Source organism: Ascaphus truei, unplaced genomic scaffold (genome assembly GCF_040206685.1).
Source record: "Ascaphus truei isolate aAscTru1 unplaced genomic scaffold, aAscTru1.hap1 HAP1_SCAFFOLD_561, whole genome shotgun sequence".
Taxonomy (NCBI): domain Eukaryota; kingdom Metazoa; phylum Chordata; class Amphibia; order Anura; family Ascaphidae; genus Ascaphus; species Ascaphus truei.
This window is the reverse complement of record NW_027456893.1, coordinates 65,814-92,682: the sequence shown is the minus strand read 5'-3', so window position 1 is coordinate 92,682 and position 26,869 is coordinate 65,814. Positions and strand designations below refer to the sequence as shown.

The 26,869-nt window shown below is 46.5% G+C and overlaps 1 protein-coding gene across 1 annotated transcript; it reads left to right on the top strand.

The window, feature by feature from the left end:
* Positions 1–9,787: 9,787 nt before the first annotated feature.
* LOC142485351 (protein ABHD15-like) lies at positions 9,788–26,869 on the top strand. The gene is made up of 4 exons (XM_075584386.1): positions 9,788–9,889; positions 10,305–10,787; positions 12,876–13,228; positions 23,720–26,869. Exons 2-4 carry the CDS (start codon positions 10,341–10,343, stop codon positions 24,258–24,260), a joined length of 1,341 nt encoding a protein of 446 aa, XP_075440501.1. The 5' UTR covers positions 9,788–9,889; positions 10,305–10,340; the 3' UTR covers positions 24,261–26,869.

Genomic DNA, 26,869 nt, shown 5'->3' with positions numbered 1-26,869 from the left:
CTGTGACAAGTGGTGGGCACCCCTGTTCACTGGGTACCACGAAGGTATGGACCGTACGCGGTTACTGCTCATTAAAAACAACATAGTTGATTATTGGTGGGCGGCAGGTGCCTTTACTCCCCAGGAGGTGGAGGACGAGATAGATCGCAGGTACCGGGAGATAGAGCAGAAAATCATTCTGCCCAAGGGCCCCAGTATATTATATGACGAGATTGCTCCTGTAGAACCAGAGTTTTGGGTACTGCCAAGCAGGGCGGGTAACCGTAAGCTCACTAAGTTGAGCCGAGCCGACAGAGCCATAGTGGCTAGGTATAGGCAGTCACATGGATACGAATACCCCTATGTGCCCGAACCCATAATGCGGGAAATAGAGGAGAGCAGAGATAGTTGGCTCCGAGAAGCCGTGCAAGAATACCTTCGGACCAAGTTTGGTAAGGCAGGTTACCATAAAGAGGACAGGATCAGTGAGTTGGTTCGGATCTGGAGTATAGGGCAGTGCATCTACATGCACAGTGTCATATATCGGCCAGAGCGTGGGTCGGTACAGTCCTTCTTTGTGACCATTACGGACCACAATGGAAGGAAAGTAAGGAAACCTGATCCGAAGGATTACTATTAGGGTTCTCCACGTTGGGAGTAACCGGTGTTTTTTTCGTATTACTACCTCATGTGAGCATATGTTATGACTACAAACTGCATGATATGTGTTTTGTTTCCCAGGTTGTTCACCGCAGGATGGTACTGCTAAAGTTAGGTCCAAGTGGGGACCATTGGATTCCACCAGAGGGAGAGTGTAGCCCCCTGTAAACAGCACGGGCTATATATCTTTCTCCTACTGTGGTAAGTCCTGTTAAGGGCAGGCGCCAGTAGTAATCATGGGTTATTCCCCCTTCAAGCCCTGCCTTGATTGATAGATGCAAGCCCCTGACTCTGCTGCAGGCCTGAGACAGAGGGGCGGTTCTGCTGACATCATGAGGGGTGGGGCTGACTAAACTTAGTTGCAGTTCCTTTCTGTGTGCAGTTCAGTTAGTGTTGGAGTGTCTGACTGGACAGTCAGACAGGGAAGTTAGCTAGGTTCCTGTGGAGTAGGGCCTAGTTAGCAATAGGTGGACCAGTGCCCCTCACCCTGCTTAGGGGGTGAGGGAAGAGCTAGCCCCACCCTGAGTGCCCTGGGCTGAGGGTGGCGGCAGGGAGCAAAGACCCCACAGACTATCCTGTCGGAGTACACACTTGGAGGGAAGGAGAGGAGGAAAGGCCTGTACAGATTGGAGGGTCTTGTGTATTGCTGCTGCTGTGTGCTGCCACTGCTGCTGTGTGTGAGCTACAAGAATAAAGAGACATTGCTGATTTTACCAGAGACTCTGTGTGATTCTGGAGCATCCACCCTGGGACCAGGGTTATTTCTTCTATAAGGGTCCTACCCCATATCCCTGGGAGTTATAGAGGATGGAGGCGCTGCACCATCACTAAAGACAATGAGGCAACTACCCCAGAAGCCTGGTCCTGTGTCCCCAACAACATCGCGGGAAGCTCAGGCCCTCCTGTTCCTCACAGGTACGCACCACCCACGCACATGTAATCCGCCCTCACACACCCAAGATATAACATATGTGTCTGGGGGGGGGGGGAATATGGGTTACATATGCTAAAGCAAATTTGTAGGTGGCATTTCTGGGGCTCAACAATTGCCAACGTAACAAAACATTTTAAGCAAAAGTACACTAAGAAGACACCTTTTCTCCATGTCTATGAAGTTTGGGATAAGTGTATTTAGCTTTTTTCTTTGGAACAGGAAACAAAAACTATAATATTTCACATTTTTACATTTTTTTTTTAGATCCCAAGCACAAAATATTCCATGTGCCATTCTCACTAAAACTCCCAAGTTTTTACATGATTTTACCCATGTTTCTAAGTATCTGCAAACTGGTTTAAACATAAACGCAGGTGACCTATAACAATAAGATAACATCAAACATAAAAAATATATAACATATTTGCCTTAATGTACGTACATCCATCATAGATTTGCCAATCACTACTTATTCCAAGAAGTGACGCTCCTAAGGAAAGTAAGTATACTTCTTTCACAGAGCTTAAGGTTTAGAGGGATTAAAGAAAATGAAGGGTACATTAGTTGGTGAGGCAATAATTTGACACACCTCTTCATTATTTAAGATTACAAAGAAAGCATTTCACTTGTTGAATATTTTTTTTTTTTTTTTTTTAGAATAACAGAATAGTAAAGAGAATGATGTAATGATATTAAAAAGTGAATAGCTGTTGTCGGCACTCTTTTGTGGGGTAACCGTTTTTAAACATCAACAAGAAACTCGTTTGAGTGATTTTGAAACTTTTAGGAGAGGTTTGATCACTAATATAGAATAGACACATGCTGTTTTTGACGCATTTCGTTACTTTAAGATGAATTATTTAGTGTAGTTTAGATATCAATTCATTTTTTATTTGCTTAGGGTGCTGGCATCTTGTTCCCTATTCAGAACCAGATACACAAGGGGTGCTAAGTTTTCACTTTAAGTCTCAATCAATTGAATGGAAGTTAAGACATGTTAAAGCTTAGCGCCCCTTACTGAATCTGGGCCTAAAACTGCCGTGCGGCTTGAAGTGTAATACAAGGCTATGGGCATTATTTTAAAGCCCAGTGTAATACAACTTTCACATGTAAAATGTGTGCATAACTGCAGTGCTGTCACAGACCTGCGATTCTGCCTTTGATGTGAACTATTTCTAATGTTCCTGCTACATATCGAAACACCTATTCATGTTCTTGTTCCTGCTGTACCACAAAGCTAATTTATTGCAAAGTTAATGAGCGATCTGACAATTTGAAGCCCTGCGAGGGCATATTCTGATTAAATGTTCCTGTGCGTGTTTGTCTTTGCAAAAGGTGTTTGATAAAGTGGAAAGACAATGAGGAAAATGTCGGACTATTTTACCAAAGTTTAATAAAGACTTAGAGAAAGACTTGTTACAATGTTACAAAGCAAACACACAAAATACAATAATGCTCAGCAGCAATTCACCCCAAATTATTATTATTATTTTTTTAATGTTAGAGGAGGGTATTTTGCAGAGTTTAACCAGCAGATGCCCCCAGCTCCAGAAACCCCCGTCCCAGTTGCAGGTAAAATTGACTTTAGCATTTTTGTTGTTTGCTTTAAAAAAAGACATACATGGATTGCAGCCAGGGTCACCAACAGAAAATTGTCACATCCTCTCTTGGTGACGTTGCAACTCTCTAGTGGGGGTTCCCACAGGTTGGGGGATTGAGGATTTTCTTTAAAGGACCCCCCAGATGGTCTCTGAGGGAGGTCATGGTGCAGGTAATTAAAAAAATATATACCCACCAAAACATTTTACAGCAGTGCGACCGCTGCTTTCACTCTCATTTATTATTTTCACGTGAATAGGCTTTAAGGTGTCTTCTGGCGCCGGGAGGTGTCTTAGGAAATAGCACTGCTTAATAAAAATGTCCCTAAATATAAAAAGGAATACTAGTTAGTTGGTTAGTTTTTACATATTCTCAGCTTAAGACCACAGGCCCCTAGTAATGATGCTGTGAAGCTAGTGGTGCACATGGATTCTGCAGCCCCATTCAAAAGAATAGGAGTAATAGCTTCTCCAGTCTGGAAAAGCAGCTTCAAACCATGCTTAATAAGGCCAGACTGTCCCACTATGTAACCAGCAAGGATCAGGGTGCTTGTTTTTCTTTTTTTGTATTAAGGTTTTATTATTTCAATAGTTATTGCATCTGAAATATTGTTCTCTACTTTTCACATTTTATTACCATGCTTTTGTATTCTATTTATTTATTTATTTATGGTTTTAGTATGATTTCTGTAATTTGATATATGACATGTGCTGGATGTTTGCCTAAATGGATGGATATATATATATATATATATATACAGTGCTTGACAAATCACCCAAAAATCTACTCGCCGAACCAAAAAATCTACTCGCCACCTAGTCCCGCCTCTAGTCCCGCCCCCAACCCCGCCTCTAATCCCGCCCCCAGCCCCGCATTTAAAAAAAACCATAAATGAAATAAATTTAATACATTTCTAGTAAGAACATTCGTTTTTGACATAAGTTTATTTATTGTATTACATTATACTACAATTAGTCCTTGTTTTGTGTGTGTGTATGTGTGTGTATAAATGTCGAATCTAGAAAAAAAAGCCAGATGTGAATGACTAGTTTCCTGCACCCCTTAACTAGTGCCTGGATGCCCCCGCTTCAGAATGTTTAAAGCAGCAATCCCACCTGGGATCTTACCTGATCCGCAGACCCTCAATGTCCAGGTACCTCATTCCCACAATGTTATACATTGGAGGGGATGTGTTCCCTACCTGTCTTCTGGGTTACGGGGGATTCCAATGTCTTCTGTGTGAAGCTTGAGTCAGATCTGGAAGAAAGCAGTATAGGTTATTTCGGTGTAGTATAGGCAGTTAAGATATACAGGGTAAATAAAATATCCAGATCCAGATTGTGAGACAGAGAGAGGGTGAGACAGAGAGAGGGTGAGACAGAGAGAGGGCGAGACAGAGAGAGGGTGAGACAGAGAGAGGGTGAGACAGAGAGAGAGAGAGAGGGTGAGAGAGAGACGGAGAGAGGGTGAGAGAGAGACGGAGAGAGGGTGAGAGAGAGACGGAGAGAGGGTGAGAGAGAGACGGAGAGAGGGTGAGAGAGAGACGGAGAGAGGGTGAGAGAGAGACGGAGAGAGGGTGAGAGAGAGACGGAGAGAGGGTGAGAGAGAGACGGAGAGAGGGTGAGAGAGGACGGAGAGAGGGTGAGAGAGAGACCGAGAGAGGGTGAGAGAGAGACGGAGAGAGGGTGAGAGAGAGGGTGAGAGGGAGAGAGAGAGGGAGAGACAGAGGGAGAGAGAGAGGGTGAGAGACGGAGAGAGGGTGACTGTGGGGGGATGGGGTGACTGGGTGGGGTGATGGGAGACTGGGTGGGGTGATGGGGTGACTGGGTGGGGTGATGGGGTGACTGGGTGGGGTGATGGGGTGACTGGGTGGGTGATTGGGTGGGGTGACTGGGTGGGTGATTGGGTGGGGTGACTGGGTGGGTGATTGGGTGGGGATTACTGACTGACTGGGTGGGGATTACTGACTGTCTGACTGGGTGGGGTGACTGGGCAGGGGGGTGGGATGACTGACTGGGTGGGGGGTGACTGACTGGGTGGGGGGGTATGACTGACTGACTGGGTGGGGGGGTTATGACTGACTGGGTGGGGGGGGTTATGACTGACTGGGTGGGGGGGTATGTTTGACTTGGTGGGGGGGGTATGATTGACTGGGTGGGGGGGTATGACTGGGTGGGGGTATGACTGACTGGGTGGGGGGGGTTATGACTGACTGGGTGGGGGGGGTTATGACTGACTGGGTGGGGGGGTATGTTTGACTTGGTGGGGGGGGGTATGATTGACTGGGTGGGGGGGTATGACTGGGTGGGGGGTATGACTGACTGGGTGGGGGGGTTATGACTGACTGGGTGGGGGGGTATGACTGACTGGGTGGGGGGGTATGACTGACTGGGTGGGGGGTATGACTGACTGGGTGGGGGGTATGACTGACTGAGGGGGTATGACTGACTGGGTGGGGGGGTATGACTTACTGGGTGGGGGGGTATGACTGACTGGGGGGGTATGACTAACTGGGTGGGGGGGTATGTTTGACTTGGTGGGGGGGGGTATGATTGACTGGGTGGGCGGGGTATGACTGACTGGGTGGGGGGTATGACTGACTGGGTGGGGGGGGTTATGACTGACTGGTTGGGGGGGTATGACTGACTGGGTGGGGGGGTATGACTGACTGGGTGGGGGGTATGACTGACTGAGGGGGTATGACTGACTGGGTGGGGGGGGTATGACTTACTGGGTGGGGGGGTATGACTGACTGGGGGGGTATGACTGACTGGGTGGGGGGGAGTATGACTGACTGGGTGGGGGGGAGTATGACTGACTGGGTGGGGTGGGGGGATGACTGACTGGGTGGGATGGGGGGATGACTGGGTGGGATGGGGGGATGACTGACTGGGTGGGATGGGGGGATGACTGACTGAGTGGGGTGGGGGGATGACTGACTGGGTGGGGGGATGACTGACTGGGTGGGGTGATGACTGGGTGGGGGGGTTATGACTGACTGGGTGGGGGGTATGACTGACTGGGTGGGGGGTATGACTGACTGGGTGGGGGGTATGACTGACTGGGTGGGGGGGGGTATGACTGACTGGGTGGGGGGGGGTATGACTTACTGGGTGGGGGGGTATGACTGACTGGGGGGGTATGACTGACTGGGTGGGGGGGAGTATGACTGACTGGGTGGGGGGGAGTATGACTGACTGGGTGGGGTGGGGGGATGACTGACTGGGTGGGATGGGGGGATGACTGGGTGGGATGGGGGGATGACTGACTGGGTGGGATGGGGGGATGACTGACTGAGTGGGGTGGGGGGATGACTGACTGGGTGGGGTGATGACTGGGTGGGGTGGGGGGATGACTGACTGGGTGGGGTGGGGGGATGACTGACTGGGTGGGGTGGGGGGTACCTTTGGTGTCCTACACGTTCTCTCTCTTACACACACACACACACACACACACACACACACACACACACACACACCACTCTCTCTCATACATACACACACACACTCTCTTACACACACACTCTGTGGAACCGGAGGGCAAGCGGGACAGGGGGGGGAAATCCCCTGCCCCGCGCGAGCAGCCACGGGGACAGGAGCGGAGACCAAAGGGGAAGCAGGTTTGGGGGGGGGAACATTCCCCGCTGTCATCTCCTGCCCCACGCGAGCAGCCACGGGGACAGGAGTGGAACCGGAGGGCAAGCGGGACCGGGGAGTGGGTGGGGGGGAAATCCCCTGCCGTCATCTCCTGCCCCGCGCGAGCAGCCACGGGGACAGGAGCGGAGACTGAGGGGATGAGAAGGGAAGCGCGAGCAGGAGACAGGGACCGCGCACGCGAGGAGCAGCCATTACTTACCCCTGCAGAGAAGGGCTCCATTCCGCGTCACGACCGCGTCACGGCCAATCAGCCAGGAAAATATTTTGTTTTGTTATTTATTTATTTTTTTAAATTTGTGGGGGGGTGGGGAAGCGGAGACAGCCACGGGGACCGAGGGGAACACCCCTGCTGGCATCGGGAGCAGCCACTGGCACTGGGGGAAAGCGGGGACCGTAGGGCAACCGGGACGGGGGAACATCGCCCACTGTCATCTCCTGCCCCGCGCGAGCAGCCACAGGGACAGGAGCAGAACCGGAGGGCAAGCGGGGCAGGGGAGATGGGGGGAGAAATCCCCTGCTGTCATCTCTTGCCCGACAGGAGCGGAGACTGGAGGGGATGAGGAGGGAAGCGCGGGCAGGAGACGGAGACGGACCGCGCGCGCGAGGAGAAGCCATTACCCCTGCAGAGAAGGGCTCCATTCCGCGTCACGACCAATTGGCCAATCAGCCAGGAGGATATTTTTTTTGTTATTTTTTTTTTTTAATTTTTTTAAAATTTGCGCAGAGCAGGGGGGAAAAGTAGCTGGCCACGGGCCAATTTCCGTTCGCACCTGGCGAGTGGGCGACCGGGTTTGTCGAGCACTGTATATATATATATATATATATATATATATATATATATATATATATATATATATATATATACAGTATATATATATATATATATATATATATATATATACACACACACACACACACACACACACACACACACACACACACATATACATATTTGTTTTCCTGTGGAGGGTTTTTGTCACTTTTTTTACTCACCATAACTTAACTCAGTATTATGGTTTAGCCTATCCCATAGCCTCTCTTGCATTCCCAGTAAAATCAACCCCACACTGATGAGACCCATCAAGGTCGAAACAGCTGTCTGTGGGTGGTTTTCTGGGTATGCACCTTAACCCTGGCTGTGCTCAAAGCTGTGACCATGCAGCAAGCTTAAGCCTATAGGGAACCATGTTAAAAATGGTTATTGAGGCAAAAAGTGACACTGTGTGCTCATTTGCATGTCATTTCCCAGAATCCCTTGCTGCAGTGGAAGTGCTGTATGCTGGGTGATAATGGGGAAAGGCGGGGTTGCAGACCTGCCTAAGACATGCAGATGAGCATACAGTTATATTTGCATATTTGCTTTCCTGTGGAGGGTTTTTGTCACTTTTTTTACTCACCATAACTTAACTCAGTATTATGGTTTAGCCTATCCCATAGCCTCTCTTGCATTCCCAGTAAAATCAACCCCACACTGATGAGACCCATCAAGGTCGAAACAGCTGTCTGTGGGTGGTTTTCTGGGTATGCACCTTAAACCTGGCTGTGCTCAAAGCTGTGACCATGCAGCAAGCTTAAGCCTATAGGGAACCATGTTAAAAATGGTTATTGAGGCAAAAAGTGACACTGTGTGCTCATTTGCATGTCATTTCCCAGAATCCCTTGCTGCAGTGGAAGTGCTGTATGCTGTGTGACCTGCCTAAGACATGCAGATGAGCATACAGGTGTGTGTGTGTGTGTGTGTGTGTGTGTGTGTGTGTGTGTGTGTGTGTGTGTGTGTGTGTGTGTGTGTGTGTGTGTGTGTGTGTATATATATTAAATCCTTATACAATGACTAAATAAGAAAAGGTGTTTGAATTCCCCTTTAGCTGCCACAAGGGTATGGAAAATAATGAACTTCTTATCAGCCATTCTCTGCTCATTCAACGGAATAAATCACTTACTGTAATTTATCCTGCCTCGTCTAACTATCTTAGTGAGGGACATACAGTACCACTGCTCCCTGCCTCTTCTAACTTTCTTAGTGAGGGATATACAGTACCACTGCTCCCTGCCTCTTCTAACTATCTTAGTGAGGGACATACAGTATCCACTGCTCCCTGCCTCTTCTAACTATCTTAGTGAGGGATATACAGTATCCACTGCTCCCTGCCTCTTCTAACTATCTTAGTGAGGGATATACAGTATCCACTGCTCCCTGCCTCTTCTAACTATCTTAGTGAGGGACATACAGTACCACTGCTCCCTGCCTCTTCTAACTATCTTAGTGAGGGATATACAGTATCCACTGCTCCCTGCCTCTTCTAACTATCTTAGTGAGGGACATACAGTACCACTGCTCCCTGCCTCTTCTAACTATCTTAGTGAGGGATATACAGTATCCACTGCTCCCTGCCTCTTCTAACTATCTTAGTGAGGGACATACAGTACCACTGCTCCCTGCCTCTTCTAACTATCTTAGTGAGGGATATACAGTATCCACTGCTCCCTGCCTCTTCTAACTATCTTAGTGAGGGATATACAGTATCCACTGCTCCCTGCCTCTTCTAACTATCTTAGTGAGGGATATACAGAATCCACTGCTCCCTGCCTCTTCTAACTATCTTAGTGAGGGATATACAGTACCACTGCTCCCTGCCTCTTCTAACTATCTTAGTGAGGGACATACAGTACCACTGCTCCCTGCCGCTTCCGTTCTACAGAAGGACACTTAATTAGCATGTTCTCACTATGCTAGCTATACTACACAAGAGGGAACTTGCCTATTATATTACAGTAGTGCCAATAATTATTCACCCACCTGTTACAGCCCTGCCCTAATAATGTACCATATCTCACCTTCTGTAACCATTCCACATGGCTCAGCCCCAGTAACTACCGTAGGAGGAGAACATGCATACCTCTGCTTCCTATCCCACTGCAGGACGCCCTTCACTTCCCATGTCCTGCAGTAGCTCCCTCGCTTCTATTGCACAGAGAGGGGCACTTACCTCACTCATTGCCCTTGCGGAGATCGCCTACAGGTTTAGAAAGTCTCATACTCGGGAGTGTCAAGCATCTTGACGTAAGCAATCGTTCTCTCTCCCTCTCTCCCTCTCCCCCCCCCCCCCTCTCTCCCCTTCTCCCCCCCTCTCTCCCTCTCTCCCTCTCTCCCCTTTCTCTCCCTCTCTCTCCCTCTCTCTCCCCTTTCTCTCCCTCTCTGTACAGGGGAGTGATCATCACAATTTGTGTGTGTCAAGAAAGCTTCCCTTCTCCGCCCACTTGTGGCAAACAGCCTTTAGTCTGGTGAGATTCGGTCTCTGATAGCAAAGCATGCTCAGTTTTGTGCAGCCTCTCTCTCCGCGCAGCCAGAGAAGGATGTGTGATCTGCTCTGAACACTTCCTTCTGTCTTCTCCCAGCTACCACAATGCTTGAAGCACCTGCACGTCTGCAGACTTTCTGACATCTCACTGTTCTCATTTGTCTTTGCTGGGTTTAGTTCACCAACAAGGTCCTTGCAGTGCCTGCCACTGAGATGCTACAATGGGCTGCCTGCTTGGGCACTCTTCTTCTCTTGCTCCTCTGGTCATGTAAGATGTGGTTCAGCAATAGTTTCTGGGCAACTGTCTCTGCAAAGAGTGTGGATGGTCTGCAAGGGTGTAAGTTGATCTACAAGCCTTCTGCTTTGGCCAACTACCTGGTGAGACATTGCCGGACATTCAATGGGTTTTCCAATGTCAAGTGGCTATGGAGGACCTTCCCTACCCTGCAGACCTTGATGGGTATCCTGGGTCCGGTGGACAGAGGGGTTCATTTTGTAAGAGAGTACCTGCAGCTGAGCGATGACGGGCTTGTGGCTCTGGATTGGGCTGTGAAGCCCGGGCAGCATCAGAGGAGAAGGAGGGACTCTAGTAACTCCACCGTGCCCATCTTACTGGTCATCCCAAACTCATTTGGCAAGATCACCAGGAACACCAGCAAGGTAATTTAGACCATAAGCTAAGTATTGAGAGGGCGATAGATGACAGAGTTGTGCAGTTATTGGGAATCTTTCAAGTTAAGATGAATAGAACATTTATGTATTATTTATCAGAAGGCGAATCAATGCTGTTATCAATAGCATTTTCTATTACAGTATTTTCAGTATTGTTGTGATCAATTATTAGCAGTATTATTGACTGCTGTTAACATACAGTAGTAGGAAGAAAACATAGCATAGTGTCAGCATTTATATAGAGAGCACTTGTTATTCTGAATATTGCCGTCCAATACTATCAGTGTTAGCAATATTAGGACTTGTAATACATTTTTATCAGTATTCTGGGTGATAATTGTAAAATATTTTATTATTGATGATGATGATGATGATGATGATGATGATGATGATGATGATGGTGATGGTGATGACATTATTAAGCAGTAAGTGCAGAACTGGAATTTAATACAATTGAAAGTTCATACTTCTGTATGTCATGATGAGACTCAAACTCATGGGACTGCTAAACCTCAACCAAAGATATGTCTGGATGTGAGAAATTCTTCCTTCTTTTCTAGGTTTGTTTCTGAATTTAGAGTTACACTGCGAGTGGGCCAGTTATATTGGAAGTATGTTAACTTCAGCTGCTGGGTGATTGCAGGTCATTCTGGCAGTAAAGAGGGTCAATCATTAGTTGCACTAATTATAATAATTAGTGTTCCTAAGTGGTACTTTGCACGTTTATTTTTAGTAAGACAATAATAATAGTTATACTGTATGAATTCTGATTAGATTCCAGACTACACAGTTTAAGGAGTTTTAAATTCAGAGAGGCTTGTACAAGAGCTTAATATAGGTTTGTACTTCACATAATTATTCACATTGTGTGAGCTAACCTCTTTAAGACATGTATTGCTTGTTATGACGGTGTCAAGTCACTTTATCCATCCTATGCCCGGCTTTCCAAAATGTGATTGTATGCTCTTTGGGTTAGAGATTGCATTGCTGCCACCTTTATCATTCCACTATGTATATGGCAATCAGTGCACCGTTGTTGCTGGAACAATACTGTACCCTTCTCCTTTACGAATGTATCCTGTTTAGAGTCATCCTGTCACAATAGTAACCACCCATTCTGCTCCTGAGTCCTGTGCACAATGCATAATGTGGATGTGTAGACTTTCCTATGTGACAATAACTGGAAATGTGGCGACTGATTTGGGTTATTGTCATAAAGAGACAATGCGGTCACAAAAGGACTAAACAAGCTTTCAGAGCCAAGTTGTCAGAGCCTTCATTTAGAGAGCAGAAACCCCAAGAACATTATTTATTTGTTGTTGTTATTACTATTATTATTATTAATAAGTAATTTTAGGACCACAGATTTACGTTGGAGACAAACAACACCCAAATCCTTTCTCAGGTTACTTTTCCCAAACAAGAAAGTGCAGGGGGGAAGACTGTCTTCATTGCACAATATGCTAATTGCTTTTAATTAGTGGGTAATGTTTTGTCCTAACATGAACTTTGCTGTATTATGTTACTGTTTGAGCAGGGGAAACTGCCTTAACCCCCTTGTTCATCCTCGGGATTAGACTACACTAACGGGTTAAACCACCCAAGGATTTATTCGTCTATACCATGGATGGGTGGCCACCTCCAGTGCTCAAGGGCCACCAACAGGTCAGGTTTTCAGGATATCCCTGCTTCAGCACAGGTGACTCAATCAGTGGCTGAATCATAATGGTGGAGCAACCTGTGCTGAAGCAGGGATATACTGAAAACCTGACCTGTTGGTGACCCTTGAGCACTAGGGATGGCTACCCCTGCTCCATTCTGTAATTGCAAATAGTACTATTTCAGGCCTGTGCAGTCTTATTTAGCACCATTAACACCATTTGTTGCAATGCCATTCAGTTTTATCTGATGGATTATTTCCCCAATAAGATACATGTATACCCTCGAGTCCCTTTTTTCAATCTTCCCTCTAACGCTACTGTTATCCTGGACGGCATTTACACTCTGAATGTTTCACAATTCTGAAGAGAACAATACGAAATGCATCATGCATGTTATTCATTTGCCTATTTCCAGATGTGCCACTTGGCCCTTCTTCATGGCTACCAAGCTGTGATCTTTAATCGCCGTTGCCAAAACGGTTGCCCTCTCAGCACAGCCAAGCTGCAGTCTTACGGGGACCCCAACGACCTCCGGGAAGCCGTTCGCTATATCCGCCACTGCCAGCCCTCCTCTCGGCTCTTTGCTGCAGGCGAAGGCACCGGCTCTGGGCTTCTCCTGTCCTACCTCGGAGAATGTGGCTCTTCCAGCTACATCACGGCAGCAGGCTGCATCTCCCCGCTGTTCCGCCTGCAAGACTGGTTCGAAGCCGGCTGCCCTTGGCTGTGGCGGACAATACTTCTGTTCTACCAGAAGCTGCATCTGAGCAGGTAATAGCAGTGTGACTTGCAGGACAGCGTGGGTGTGGCACTTTTGTTCTTGCACATACAGATGCAGCGGCCGTTATTCGAACACTTCACGCGGTGTATACCCCGGAATACCCATGTCATGGCGCGTGATTTATTCCAACCTTACTTCCTTAAGACGCGAGTGCAGAAAATGGCATTTTAGTGTTCTGGTTTTTAAACACCTGAAATTGACACAGTAGCACAGTACTGTACACATTACAATTCATTCATTTCATTGCATTTCATTGCACACAAAGAAACAGAATCCATGAAATTCCAACTAAGCAACCGCGATAATCACGTGTGCCTGAGGCGACTGGCCTTGTTAATGCCACGTGGAGTACAACAGCGCACACGAAAACGGCTCCGTGATTTGTTCGAATAACGGCCGCTGCATCTGTACTGTACAAGGGTGTGGGCTTGATCCCTGCTTCAGAGAATAAACTATTTATGAGTCTCTCTGATGCTGCTCCAGTTTGCAGCCAAGTAACTCACTTTCACGTGGAAATGCTTGATAATCCCACGTTGCTTTTTTTTAAAACTGCTGCAGAATGTGTTATTACCAAGATTTCACCGCAGAGGTGGCTGCATGCGTAAAAAAGGGCAACCGTGAAAGCGCGTGATGGGATTGGCACTATAGAAACACAGACGTGCTGTAGATTGCTGCAATATACAACGTTCGGCACATGATTCCCATGCTCAGAAAACTTTCCCAGAGATGTTGTACTGCGCGAGCAGTTGCAGCTACAAACGATCTCCTCTTCGACTGAGACTTTTTATGGTCTGGAGAGATCATGTAAAACCACTTCACTGAGGAAGTTTCCTGCTGATCCTATAAAAGGCTCAACAACAAATATTAATATATAAATAGAATGGTGCTGCTCCCCAAGACCAGTACCGTAGCGGTGCTGCAGTTATTGTGAATCTACATACAGTATATCCACATGTGCTAAGAACCGCCTCAAGTACAACATGCAGGCGAAGAACTGGTTTATCATTCAGTCCCAATCACTTTATATTGTAGAACTTCTGCCTGATAACCTCCCCCCCTCCCCCTCAGGTAGTAATAAACCCTGTATCTTCTGATAACAGCGGCATGTACTGTATATTCTGTGATATAGTAATAGTTAATTTTTCATACTGTATATATTTTTTTCTTTCTACATTTCTTCCTCGACCTGTAGGGAACTTTGTGATGTTACATCTTATTTCTTAAATTCAGTTGAACATTTATTGAGTGTCTTGGTATTTTTTGGACTGTTTATTGCTCATTCTTCCTGATATACAGTGATATAACAAATTATAAATGCTCTTCGGAGTATGACACTCAAGACCTTTGTAAATGTTGAAGGGTTTTATTCTTAGCACTTCAGCTTTTGTTTAACCAATAAATGTTTTCATATCTTACACCCACCCCTCCCTGATTGAAACGACTGTTCACTCTGATTAGCTCACTGTCCCGAGATGTAGAATGGCACAATCTGGATCCAGAACATCTCCCGCACCAGCTCATCCTCTTTGAAATTATTAGCCTCTGAATCCTTTCTCTTCCTTCCCTTTTAACCTCAGTCACAGTGTGAGAGTTCAGCCACACATTTGTTTTGCATTGCTCAACCCAGGGCCATGGAGAAGGAGGGCACAACAAGACTTGGTGTCCTGGGCCTGGTGAGTGAAGGTACCTAGGAGTCCAGGCCTATGGAATATATATTTTTGGTGATGGTAAATTGGGTGCAGATGTTTTATCCAGGTTTTGCATCACAGAGATTGATATATAACCCCCCCACCCCCCCTAATTCTTCCATTGTTTCTTTTTCTCATTTGATACACCTGGTGCAATATTTACTTCGCCTGAAGAGTTGCATCAGGTTTGCATCAAAGAAATGTTGATGCATGACCCCTTTCCTTTTCTGAATCTGAAGACCTCTCTTCATTGGTTGATTTGATCTATATCTATATTTTTGAAACCATTGTATGTCCATATCTAGAGGCAATCTGATTGGTCCGTCGGTCTGTCACTCAGCCTCCGGACAATCAGATTGCTCCCTTGGCCCGCCCGCCCCCGCACACCTCTCATTGGTCACACTCACCAGCCACTGACACCGCTACCCACGGGCATCGGCGCGCACGCTCCTCGGTGCCACCGCCTCACCTCTCCCGACTCCCCCTCACAGCAAACCCCAGCCTCCCCTGGCGCCTGCAGCAACACTACCCACGAGCAGAGGCGCCCGCTCCTCGGCGCCGTTGCCTCACCTGCAGGAGGGACCCCCCACATGCCTTCTGCAGCTCTCCGGGCTCAGCTCTCCATGCAGCGCCCCCCCTCTCTCCCTCCACATGCCCTCTGTGCTCTCCGTGCAGCTCCCCCCCCCTCTCTCCCTCCATATGCCCTCTGTGCTCTCCATCCGGCTCCCGTCCGATCCCCGCCCCTCCCTAGCAGATGACTTGAGCTGGGGTGCGACTCCCCCGGGCTGCAGGAGGAAGCTGCTGCCGGCTGTATGCTGTAAGGTAAGCAGCTCCCCCCCACACACATTTCCTCCTCTCCGGCCTCATCCCTCCGTCCCTCCTCCAACACACACATATACACACACATGTAGACACACACACATGTAGACACACACACACATGTAGACACACACACACATGTAGACAGACACACAAATGTAGACACACACACACATGTAGACACACACACACACACACACACACACACATGTAGACACACACACACATGTAGACACACACACATGTAGACACACACACACACACATACACATACACACACACACACATTTAGACACACACACACACACACACACACACACATATGTAGACTCACACATATGTAGACACACACACATGTAGACACACACACACATACGTAGACACACACACATACGTAGACACACACACACATGTAGACACACATGTAGACACACACACAGACACACACTTAGACACACACATACACACACACACACACACACACACACACACACACACACACACACACACACACGTAGACACACACATACACACACACACACACACACATATGTAGACACACACACATATGTAGACACACACACACATATGTAGACACACACACACATATGTAGACACACACACACATGTAGACACACACACGTAGACACACACACACACACACATGTACACACACGTACACACATACTCACACACACTTAGACACACACACATACACACACACACACACACACACACATGTAGACACACACACACACACATATGTAGACACACACACACGTAGACACACACACACATAGACACACACACACGTAGACACACACACACATGTATACACATACATACGTATACACACACACACGTATACATACATACACACACGTGTACACACACACACACACACGTGTATACACACACGTGTATACACACATGTGTATACACACACACACACGTGTATGCACACACGCACACACACATTATATATATTGTGACAGAAACCAGGGGATGGTAATAAATTCCGTATATAGGGCTCCCAGGATACTAGACAGTTTCTATCCTGTTTGGCCTGGGAGTGCAGCCTTATAATACATACACTCCATCCCACAGTTTGGCAAGCGCTGGAACTGAGGGATGAGAGATCCAGACCAGAGTTTGTCTGCTGCCTGATTTCTGTCACCTGTCATGCTAATTAGGAATCAGGTATGAAAGACTGATTTCCTGTTTGCTCTGGTGTCCCCACAAGAGCCAGGAGGCTGGAAGGCTGCTGAACTACAGAGGGGAGAAGCCTCTTCCCCAAACAGGTTCAATCTTTCTGTTCATTTGTGTAAGACTGCAAAAGTACCGTGTTCTGATGTTGGAAGTGGAAAAGCCACTTCCAACCCTGAGTCAGGGATATCTAAGTTAAGTTATCGCTCAGGTGAGCAGCTTTTGTTTTGATCTGTTTTCTGTTGTATGCACTGTGGCAGTCTCAGTGCCTGGGACTGAATAAACCAGGCATAGCCTGTTTAAAGGAACAGTACGTGACGCCTCATCATTTAACCTACCCTAAAAGACCGTGTTCTAAACAGTCCCGGACAAACGACGGAGCCACGGAGTAAGCCGTTTGTCACATATGGTGGAGAATGCGGGCAGAGCACTAGGGGGTCTGCGGGTTGAAGAACTTTGAAAGAAAAAAAAAAAAAAAGTTTTTTTTCATCCTCTGCAAACAAGATGGAAGACGTGGTGGGTGCGCTGGTACGCAATGTCGCTGCCCAGAAAGACGCGAATGAAACCCAGCAACAGCTGTTAATAGCCCAGCAAGAAACTAATGCAAACCAGCAGCAGACGAATGCAGCCCAGCAACAGCTGCTAATAGCCCAGCAAGAGATTAATGCAAACCAGCAACAGGCGAATGCAAACCAGCAACAGGCGAATGCAAACCAGCAACAGACGAATGAAGCCCTGCAAAACGCGAATGCAAACCAGCAAGAGACAAACCGCTTGCTGAGAGAGGAGCAACAGCGGTTCGCTCAGGGCTTACAGCAGGAACTCGAGATCCTGAGGGGGACTATCAGTAACCTTCCACTGGCAGCGGCAGCCCCAGTTCCGAAAATGACCAGGGCAAGCCACTACCTTCAGAAGATGGGACCCTCGGATGATGTGGAAGCCTATCTTCTCACGTTTGAACGCACGGCACAGAGAGAGGGATGGCCAGAAGCTGAGTGGGCTGGTCTAATCGCACCCTTCCTAAGCGGCGAACCCCAGAAGGCTTACTTTGATCTAGAGCCAGCCGAAGCTAACGTCTATGCAAAATTGAAGTTCGAGATCCTCGCCCGCCTCGGCGTAACCACGGCTGTTCGTGCCCAAAGGTTTCACGCATGGTCCTTCACGATGGATAAAGCCACCCGAAGCCAGATGTATGACCTCATCCACCTCGCCCGGAAGTGGCTACAACCCGAGATCAACTCAGCAAGCCACATCGTGGAACGGTTGGTCATGGACCAGTTCTTGAGGAAACTTCCCTCTGCCTTACGCCGTTGGGTCAGTCGGAGTGACCCCCACAATGCGGATGAGCTTGTGGCCCTCGTAGAAAGGTACAATGCAGCAGAAGAGCACCCGCAACCCACAGTCGTGGAGCAACCCCACTACCCGAGGTTCCAGGACTCTTCCAGAGACGGTAAAAGGGTACCGGGGTTAAGGGGCGCTGAAGAGCGGCGACCACCTTCACGCAGCACCAGCAACAGTGGTTCGCACACTAAGGGCAATAGCCAACATGGGGAGCCGGGAAAAGGCTCTAAGTGGGACACAGACTATGTACCTAAATGTGTAAATTGTCATGAGAGGGGCCACACAGCAAAAATCTGCCCACTAAATGATGAGCCCATGCAATGCAACAGCGTGGAACCTTATTCGCTGTTGTCCCAATGTATGGGCCCTAGCCCAGAGGACCCCTTGAATAACCATCTGTGGGCATTTGTAAAGGTTAATGGTAAGAGGGTTCGGGCACTTCTTGACTCTGGGAGCATGGTCACACTAGTGTCCGAATACCTCTTGCCCATTAAGAAGAAACAGGGAAACAGTTCACAAAGAGTGGCAATTTGTTGTATACATGGGGATAATCATGAATATTCCACTGTTGATGTTTTTTTTGAAACAGAGTTTGGTTCTTTAGATTTCAAGGTGGGTATTGTACCCAAACTGGCACATGATGTGTTAATAGGGACCAACTTTCCCCATTTTCTACAAATGTGGTCCCCCGCTCAGAATAGCGCCCAGAGTTCAATAGCGGACCATAACGAAGTATTAGAAGAAACAAATCCTTTCCCTTTTTCAGAAATGGAGGTTGACGAGGGCCCAAATAAGAAGGGGGAAAAGGAGGAGTGCTGTAAAATTCCCTTCCCCATCACTACTTTGGTAGGGAATACCCCAAATCAAGATGTTGAGCAGACACTTACCACCCCAGAACCGGATAAGACCCTCGCTGACCTAGAGGTCAGTCCTGGGAGTTTTAAGAAGGCCCAGTGGGAGGACCCCACATTAGCGGTAGCAAGGGGAAATATACGGGACCAGAATAGTACTCCTGGCCAACCAGATAGGTCACTTGCTTACCCCTACTTCGAGGTAGAGAACGACCTAGTATATCGGGTTGATAAAAGGAAATCAGTTACAACTAAACAATTGTTGGTACCACGGACATTCCGTAACGTAGTATTACACCTCGCACATAGTCATCCATTGGGGGGACACCTAGGGGTGGAAAAGACAAAAGAAAAGGTTCTCCGAAGCTTCTATTGGCCTGGGGTTCTGGCAGAAATTACGAATTATTGTTCCTCATGCCCAGAATGTCAGATCACCGCCCCGTTCAAGGCATACCGCAGCCCATTGGTACCCCTTCCCATAATAGAGGTACCATTTGACCGGATTGCTATGGATCTAGTAGGACCCCTAATAAAGTCTGCTAGGGGACATCAGCATATATTGGTAATATTAGATTATGCCACCCGATATCCGGAGGCAGGTTCCCCTCACAGAAAGGGCAAAAGAAAAGACAGCCTTCTCAACCCCAGACGGCCTCTTTCAGTATAAGGTGTTGCCTTTTGGCTTACATGGAGCTCCCGCCACATTCCAAAGAATGATGGATAAAATTTTAAAACCACATGCTCGGTATGCTGCCGCCTACCTGGATGATGTGGTAATCCATAGTGAAGATTGGCAATCCCACCTTCCAAAGGTCCAAGCTGTGCTTGACGCAGTCCGGTCTGCTGGACTAACTGCTAACCCCGCTAAATGCACTATTGGTCTGGAGGAGGCCAAGTATCTGGGATATTCTATTGGCAGAGGTTTACTCAAACCCCAAACACTCAAAGTGGAGGCGATACAAAATTGGCCAAGGCCAGTTACAAAAAAACAAGTAAGGACCTTTTTGGGGTTAATTGGGTACTATAGAAGGTTTATTCCCAATTTTGCAACTAAGGCAACCCCACTAACTGATCTCACAAAAGCAAGAGGACCGCTAATGGTAAAGTGGTCCCCCGAAACCGAACAGGCCTTTAGAAGCCTGAAAGAAGCTCTCTGTGCCCAACCAGTGTTGGTCACACCTGACTTCTCCAAAGAGTTCGTAGTCCAAACCGACGCATCTGAGGTAGGGCTGGGGGCGGTACTCTCCCAGGAGTCTCAAGGTGAGGAGCACCCCATCCTTTATTTAAGTAGGAAACTAAATCCCCAGGAGAAAAATTACTCCATAGTAGAGAAAGAGTGTCTCGCAATAAAGTGGGCTGTAGAGACGCTCAAATACTACCTGTTGGGGAGAAAATTCCGGTTGGTCACAGATCATGCACCCCTTACCTGGATGTGTCAAAACAGGGAAAAGAATGCTAGAGTGACCAGGTGGTTCCTAAGCCTACAACCCTTTAAATTTTCTGTGGAACACAGGTCAGGGCACAAACATGGCAATGCTGACGGGTTGTCAAGGATGCACTCCCTAATATCCATGGTCGCTCATCCCTCGAGGTCTGAGCTGGGGGGGAGGATATGTGACAGAAACCAGGGGATGGTAATAAATTCCGTATATAGGGCTCCCAGGATACTAGACAGTTTCTATCCTGTTTGGAATGGGAGTGCAGCCTTATAATACATACACTCCATCCCACAGTTTGGCAAGCGCTGGAACTGAGGGATGAGAGATCCAGACCAGAGTTTGTCTGCTGCCTGATTTCTGTCACCTGTCATGCTAATTAGGAATCAGGTATGAAAGACTGATTTCCTGTTTGCTCTGGTCTCCCCACAAGAGCCAGGAGGCTGGAAGGCTGCTGAACTACAGAGGGGAGAAGCCTCTTCCCCAAACAGGTTCAATCTTTCTGTTCATTTGTGTAAGACTGCAAAAGTACCGTGTTCTGATGTTGGAAGTGGAAAAGCCACTTCCAACCCTGAGTCAGGGATATCTAAGTTAAGTTATCGCTCAGGTGAGCAGCTTTTGTTTTGATCTGTTTTCTGTTGTATGCACTGTGGCAGTCTCAGTGCCTGGGACTGAATAAACCAGGCATAGCCCGTTTAAAGGAACAGTACGTGACGCCTCATCATTTAACCTACCCTAAAAGACCGTGTTCTAAACAGTCCCGGACAAACGACGGAGCCCCGGAGTAAGCCGTTTGTCACAATATATATATATATATATATATATATATATATATACACACACACACACGTAGACACACACACACACACACACGTAGACACACACACGTAGACACACACACGTATACACACACACACGTATACACGCACACACGTATACACGCACACAAGTATACACACACACGTATACACACATACACACACACACATGTACACACACACACGTGTACACACACACATGTGCGCGCACACACATGTACACACACACAAACGTGTGCGCACACACACACGTGTATACACACACACGTGTATACACACACATGTATACACACGCACATGTATATACACGCACACACGTGTATGCACACACAAACACGTGTATGCACACATACACACACACATTATATATATATATATATATATATATATATATATATATATATATACACACACACACACACACACACACACACACACACACACACACTATCCCCAGCACCACCACATCAGCACACCGGTATCCTCGGCCCCCCGCCATTCCCAGCCTCCATCAACACCATCACCCACACATCAGCACCTTCGCACCTTGCCACACCCACATCAGCACCCCCACATCCGCATCCCCACATCAACACACCAAACCCTCCCAAATCAGCACCCCGATACAATCACCATCAGTACAGCCACAGCAGCAGTACCACCGCACACCGCCATGGGCCGCGTGGACCACTCCTCACCCAACCACCCAAATGCCACCCCCACACCACAAACATCCCGGGCAACGCCGGGGCTCTCAGCTAGTAGTATTATAAAAATAGAACCGCTTTGAGTGAATACATTGTTGTTAAAATTATTGTTAAATTAAAATATTTGCAATGACAAGTTTAGGTTTGCTTACTTGGTTCCAAAAATTGCCTTATGTTCCATTTCTATTCCAATTGTACACTTGGTCTAAAACAGTTTTGATGTAGAATAATAATTTTAAATAACTACTACTGTATTAGTAAAGCCGAGAACAGCATTTCTGGAATTGCTGCACCATCTTTCCTCGGTTATGTATAAGCTCACTGGTTTCCAACCTTTTTTTTGGTTAAGGAACCCTATAATTATACTGTAAAATTCTGCAGAACCCCAATAATAACTAATAAAGCGTCTGAGATCAGATGCATTGTAAGGAACCCCAACCCTCTCTAATAGCGCGTCTGAGATCAGATGCATTGTAAGGAACCCCAACCCTCTCTAATAATGTGTCTTAGATCAGATGCATTGTTAAATTCTTCTGTATTTGGTACACTTCTCAAATGACCTGAAAATTGCAGGGAACCCTTTAGGGACACCTGCGGAACCCTGGTTGAAAAACACTGTATACATTCCTGACTATTAAATGTATTTTACATTATGAGACTGATGTTAGAAAAGGCATTACATGTGTTGGTAGGTGTGACTGCACTCTGAACCCATTCAGCGCCAGAGAGGCCAGCAATGCATAGCAAAGCAGCAAAGGGTTAACACTTTGAGCAGACGTCTCACCTTACTGCGTTTCAATTGTACTCGTGTATGGCCACTAGTATTCAAAGTTTGATGGTACTGGGGTGTTTGAAGTACTGTACTAATACAGGCATCCCTTGATCTATGGCAACTCGATATACGGAATTTCGCTACAAAGGAATTGATCAATTAGGGAAGAAATTCAATATATAGAATGTTACATTCACATTTACGCAATTTTGAATTTCTACATTTTTTTTTAAAGGAAACATACAATGCACGTTCTGTCGTTTGTCCTAGCACCGTTCCTACTGCTGTGGGTTGTTTGCACGCACTTTTCATATTGAACGGGTTTCCCCGCACTCTTCACTTTGACAATTATTATTAATATTTTAGCATACAATTATCGATTTCAGAATTAATGTGTGCTTAAAAGGTTTGCGCCATTCTTACGTGTGATGTTACTATGTCTTGGGGCTGAATCTGTTTCCGTAGGAATGCATCTCCAGTTATATAAACGGAAGGCAATGGGAAATAGGCTTCGATATACGGAATTGCGGTTTACGGACACACTTTAGGGAACGTTATCTGTTCCGTATATCGAGGGATTCCTGCACTTTTATTTTTGTTTACATTTTGTGAGTACCTCCACTGTTTGCATTTACAAACCTACATGTCCACCTACTTTTGATAAAAAAATGTTTTTATAAATATTCTCTGCTTTTTTGGTTTCTAGATCACAAATATTGTATAACCCTTACTAAAATTAGTGCCAAACAGTTTGGTACCATTTGAAACAGGACAACTTTTTTTTATTATTACCACTAGACATGGGCTCTGACACTTCTTCTTCTTTTTTTTTTTTAAATATAGGTATGCTACAGCACTGGGACAGATTATAAATACTGACAGACTTTTTGGAAGCAGAACCCTAAAGGAGCTAGAGGAGACCTTGTTTTGTCATACCAAAGTTTCCAATGGCCTAACCTGGGATTCCTACTGGGAAAGAAATGACCCACTTAGAGACATTGATGAAGTGGCTATACCAGTCCTGTGCATCTGCAGCCAAGACGACCCCATTCGTGGGGACCCGCATAACACTGTGCCCTTTGAGCTGTTTGAGACTAACCCCCACTTCTTCCTGTTGCTGACCCATTATGGTGGTCACTGTGGCTTCATTAAAGATGACCTGTCTAACACAGTGTGGACTCACAGTGTTCTGCTGGACTTCTTTAAGTCCACTGTAGACTTCTTTGCCATGGAAGAAAGGCTAAAGGGTCTGTCCCGGAGAAAAGGAGCCAACTCTATCTCGGTGAAAAGAACAGCCCAGGACAGAACCTCATGTAAAAGGGAACACTGCTGCCCCCATAATATCCATGAAATCTATAACTGGCAACGATCCTACACCAGATGACAGGAGCAGTGGGTTCCAGGCCCTGGAAATTGCTGGTAAAAGGTTGTCATCACAATACAATGTGAAAGGACTAGAAGATGTGGACATTCTCATATGGATATATAGAGGTAGCCTATTGCGCCATCTTGTGTAATAGGATATATCAGGAAATACTGTGCCAACGATATCAATGAATCCAATGGAAAGCGTGATATTAAGTTATGTATACAATACTATGGAAAGTGATGTGTCCAGACATTAATGTAGACAATAGCACCGTTACACTGAGTTTATCCTTGTCATGCTGTGACAGCGTATGGATGAGAAATTCATTTCCCCTTTTAAATCCAAATAGAATTTCCCAGTTCAAAATAATGTAAGATACAGTGCTACTTCTGCCAGTTCTGCCGGCCAGTATCATTGTGTACACAAATATTACAAGGTCAGGTACTCCGATTATACTTTTACTCTTCATCTATTGTAATGACAAGCCTACTCTACACTACTTTGGTTTTAAAATGGTGTGCCTAAGAGCTATCATTAGACACTGTTAATCCGCTGATCTGAACAGAATGAAATTAATTTGAGTAGAACACATTGTGGTACATAGAGAGCTGGACATCAGGGGGATAACGAATAGCTGGGTAGAAAGCCAAGATGATCATTTAGGTATTTTCCATTATGTTTGATGGCTCTAAAAGCTTCCAATTTTAGAGACATTGATGTAACCAGCTGAACCCACTGGTTGCTATTATTTTATGAACCAATGCTTTTAACTGCTACAGTGCAAGAGGTGAAATTACCATCTTTGCAGTAAATTACCTTTCAAGGGGTTGCTTAGCACTTTAACACTGAAGGTTTTAAAGTAGCAGTCACTTCAAAAGAAATTGATTCTAAGTATAAACCCTATGTTCTTATAACTATGCATTGAGACTTCCACATTACTGAGTGAGACAGACCCTCAATGAGTGAACCTATCTTCCAATGAATAAGACTCACGGCAATGAGTGAACCTAACCTCCAATGAGTTACACAACGCCTCAATGTGTGAACCTACCCTCCAATGAGTAAGACAGCCCCTCAATGAGTGTACCTGACCTCCAATGAGTTAGACAGCCCCCCAATGAGTGAACCTACCCTCCAATGAGTAAGACAGCCACTCAATGAGTGAACCTACTCTCCAATGAGTTAGACAGACCCTCAATGAGTGAACCTAACCTCCAATGAGTAAAGAAAAAAATGGGGAATAAACCCCAATGAATCTGATGCTAACAAAACCATGTGTAGGTAATTGGCAATACCTGCAACCAATGCCAAAGTCCACAAGGGAAGGGGTCTCACTGTAAGTGTATTAAGGTAATGAGTATTATAAAAGGGGTAGCGTATAGGGACTAAATACCGAAACGGGGGCTAGAATGCAGATCAAGTGCTAGAGGTACAAAGTGACATGTCCACGGACACGCCATTTGTAAGCTCAAAATGAATTACCCAGACTGCTGCCCTTACCCTACCGGTGTCCTCGCTACCCCCGCAGCCGGTCTGTGCTCGTCAATGGTGAAGACGCCGTCTCAATGCTGAGGGATCGGCTGCACGACGGCTGTATCCCAGCATGCAATGCGCTCCGGCGCGTCCCAAGATTCAAACGGGTGGCGCCGCCGCTTGCGCTGGAAGAGTAAATGAGTATCTCCTTGCTGCAATAGTGTGGCCCCTGCATGCTCCATCCAGTGTAGATATAGGTGAAGTCAATGTTGTAGATAGTCACTGCTCCCTTGAACTGCGCCAAGCTTTAGAATATAAAATCAGCTTTATTGAAACAAAATGCTGAACATCACAGACAGGAACACTCTGACGCGTTTCATCCCGACATGGGACTTTATCAAAGAGTCACAGCCCCTCAATGAGTGAACCTACCCTCCAATAGTAAGATACACCCTCAATGAGTGATCCTAGCCTCCAATGAGTAATACAGCCCCTCAATGAGCGAACCTACTCCAAGGAGTAAGACAGACTGTCAATTAGTCAACATAACCTCCAGTGAGTAAGACAGCCCCTCAATGAGTGAACCCACCTTCCAATGAGTAAGACAGCCCATCAATGAATGAGCCTACTCCAATGAGTAAGACAGACTGTCAATGAGTCAACCTAACCTTCAGTGAGTAAGACAGACCCTTAATGAGTGAACCTAACTTCCAATGAGTTATACAGCTCCTCAATGAGTGAACCTACCCTCCAATGATTAAGACAGACCCTCAATGAGTGAACCTACCCTCTAATTAGTAAGACAGCCCCTCAATGAGTCAACCTAAACTCCAATGAGTAAAACAGCCCCTCAATGAGTCAACCTAGCCTCCAATGAGTAAGACTGGAACACAATGATTGAACCTAACCTCCAATAAGTAAGACTGGGCCACAATGAGTTAAACGGCTCTACCGATAAATGAGGCTGCCGAGACTGCTCTACCAATGAGTGAGATTTCCCTCTAGTTCATGAGACTTGACAAGACAGATTGTTGTGGTGTGTGGAGAATAATTGTGCTTCTCGTGCCCATATTGCCCCAAAACATTAGTTGTAAAAGGCAACATGACTAAGCTGCCAGCTGCTAAATAAACTTACAATAATGTAAATTGAA

What these genes read in the sequence shown, in the direction of transcription:
- LOC142485351 (XM_075584386.1), top strand. Translation starts at nt 10,341, where the DNA reads ATGCTACAATGGGCTGCCTGCTTGGGCACTCTTCTTCTCTTGCTCCTC. An exon ending in TCACCAGGAACACCAGCAAG is followed by an intron (nt 10,788 to 12,875) that starts GTAATTTAGACC and finishes GCCTATTTCCAG; the next exon opens with ATGTGCCACTTGGCCCTTCT. An exon ending in CAGAAGCTGCATCTGAGCAG is followed by an intron (nt 13,229 to 23,719) that starts GTAATAGCAGTG and finishes TTTTAAATATAG; the next exon opens with GTATGCTACAGCACTGGGAC.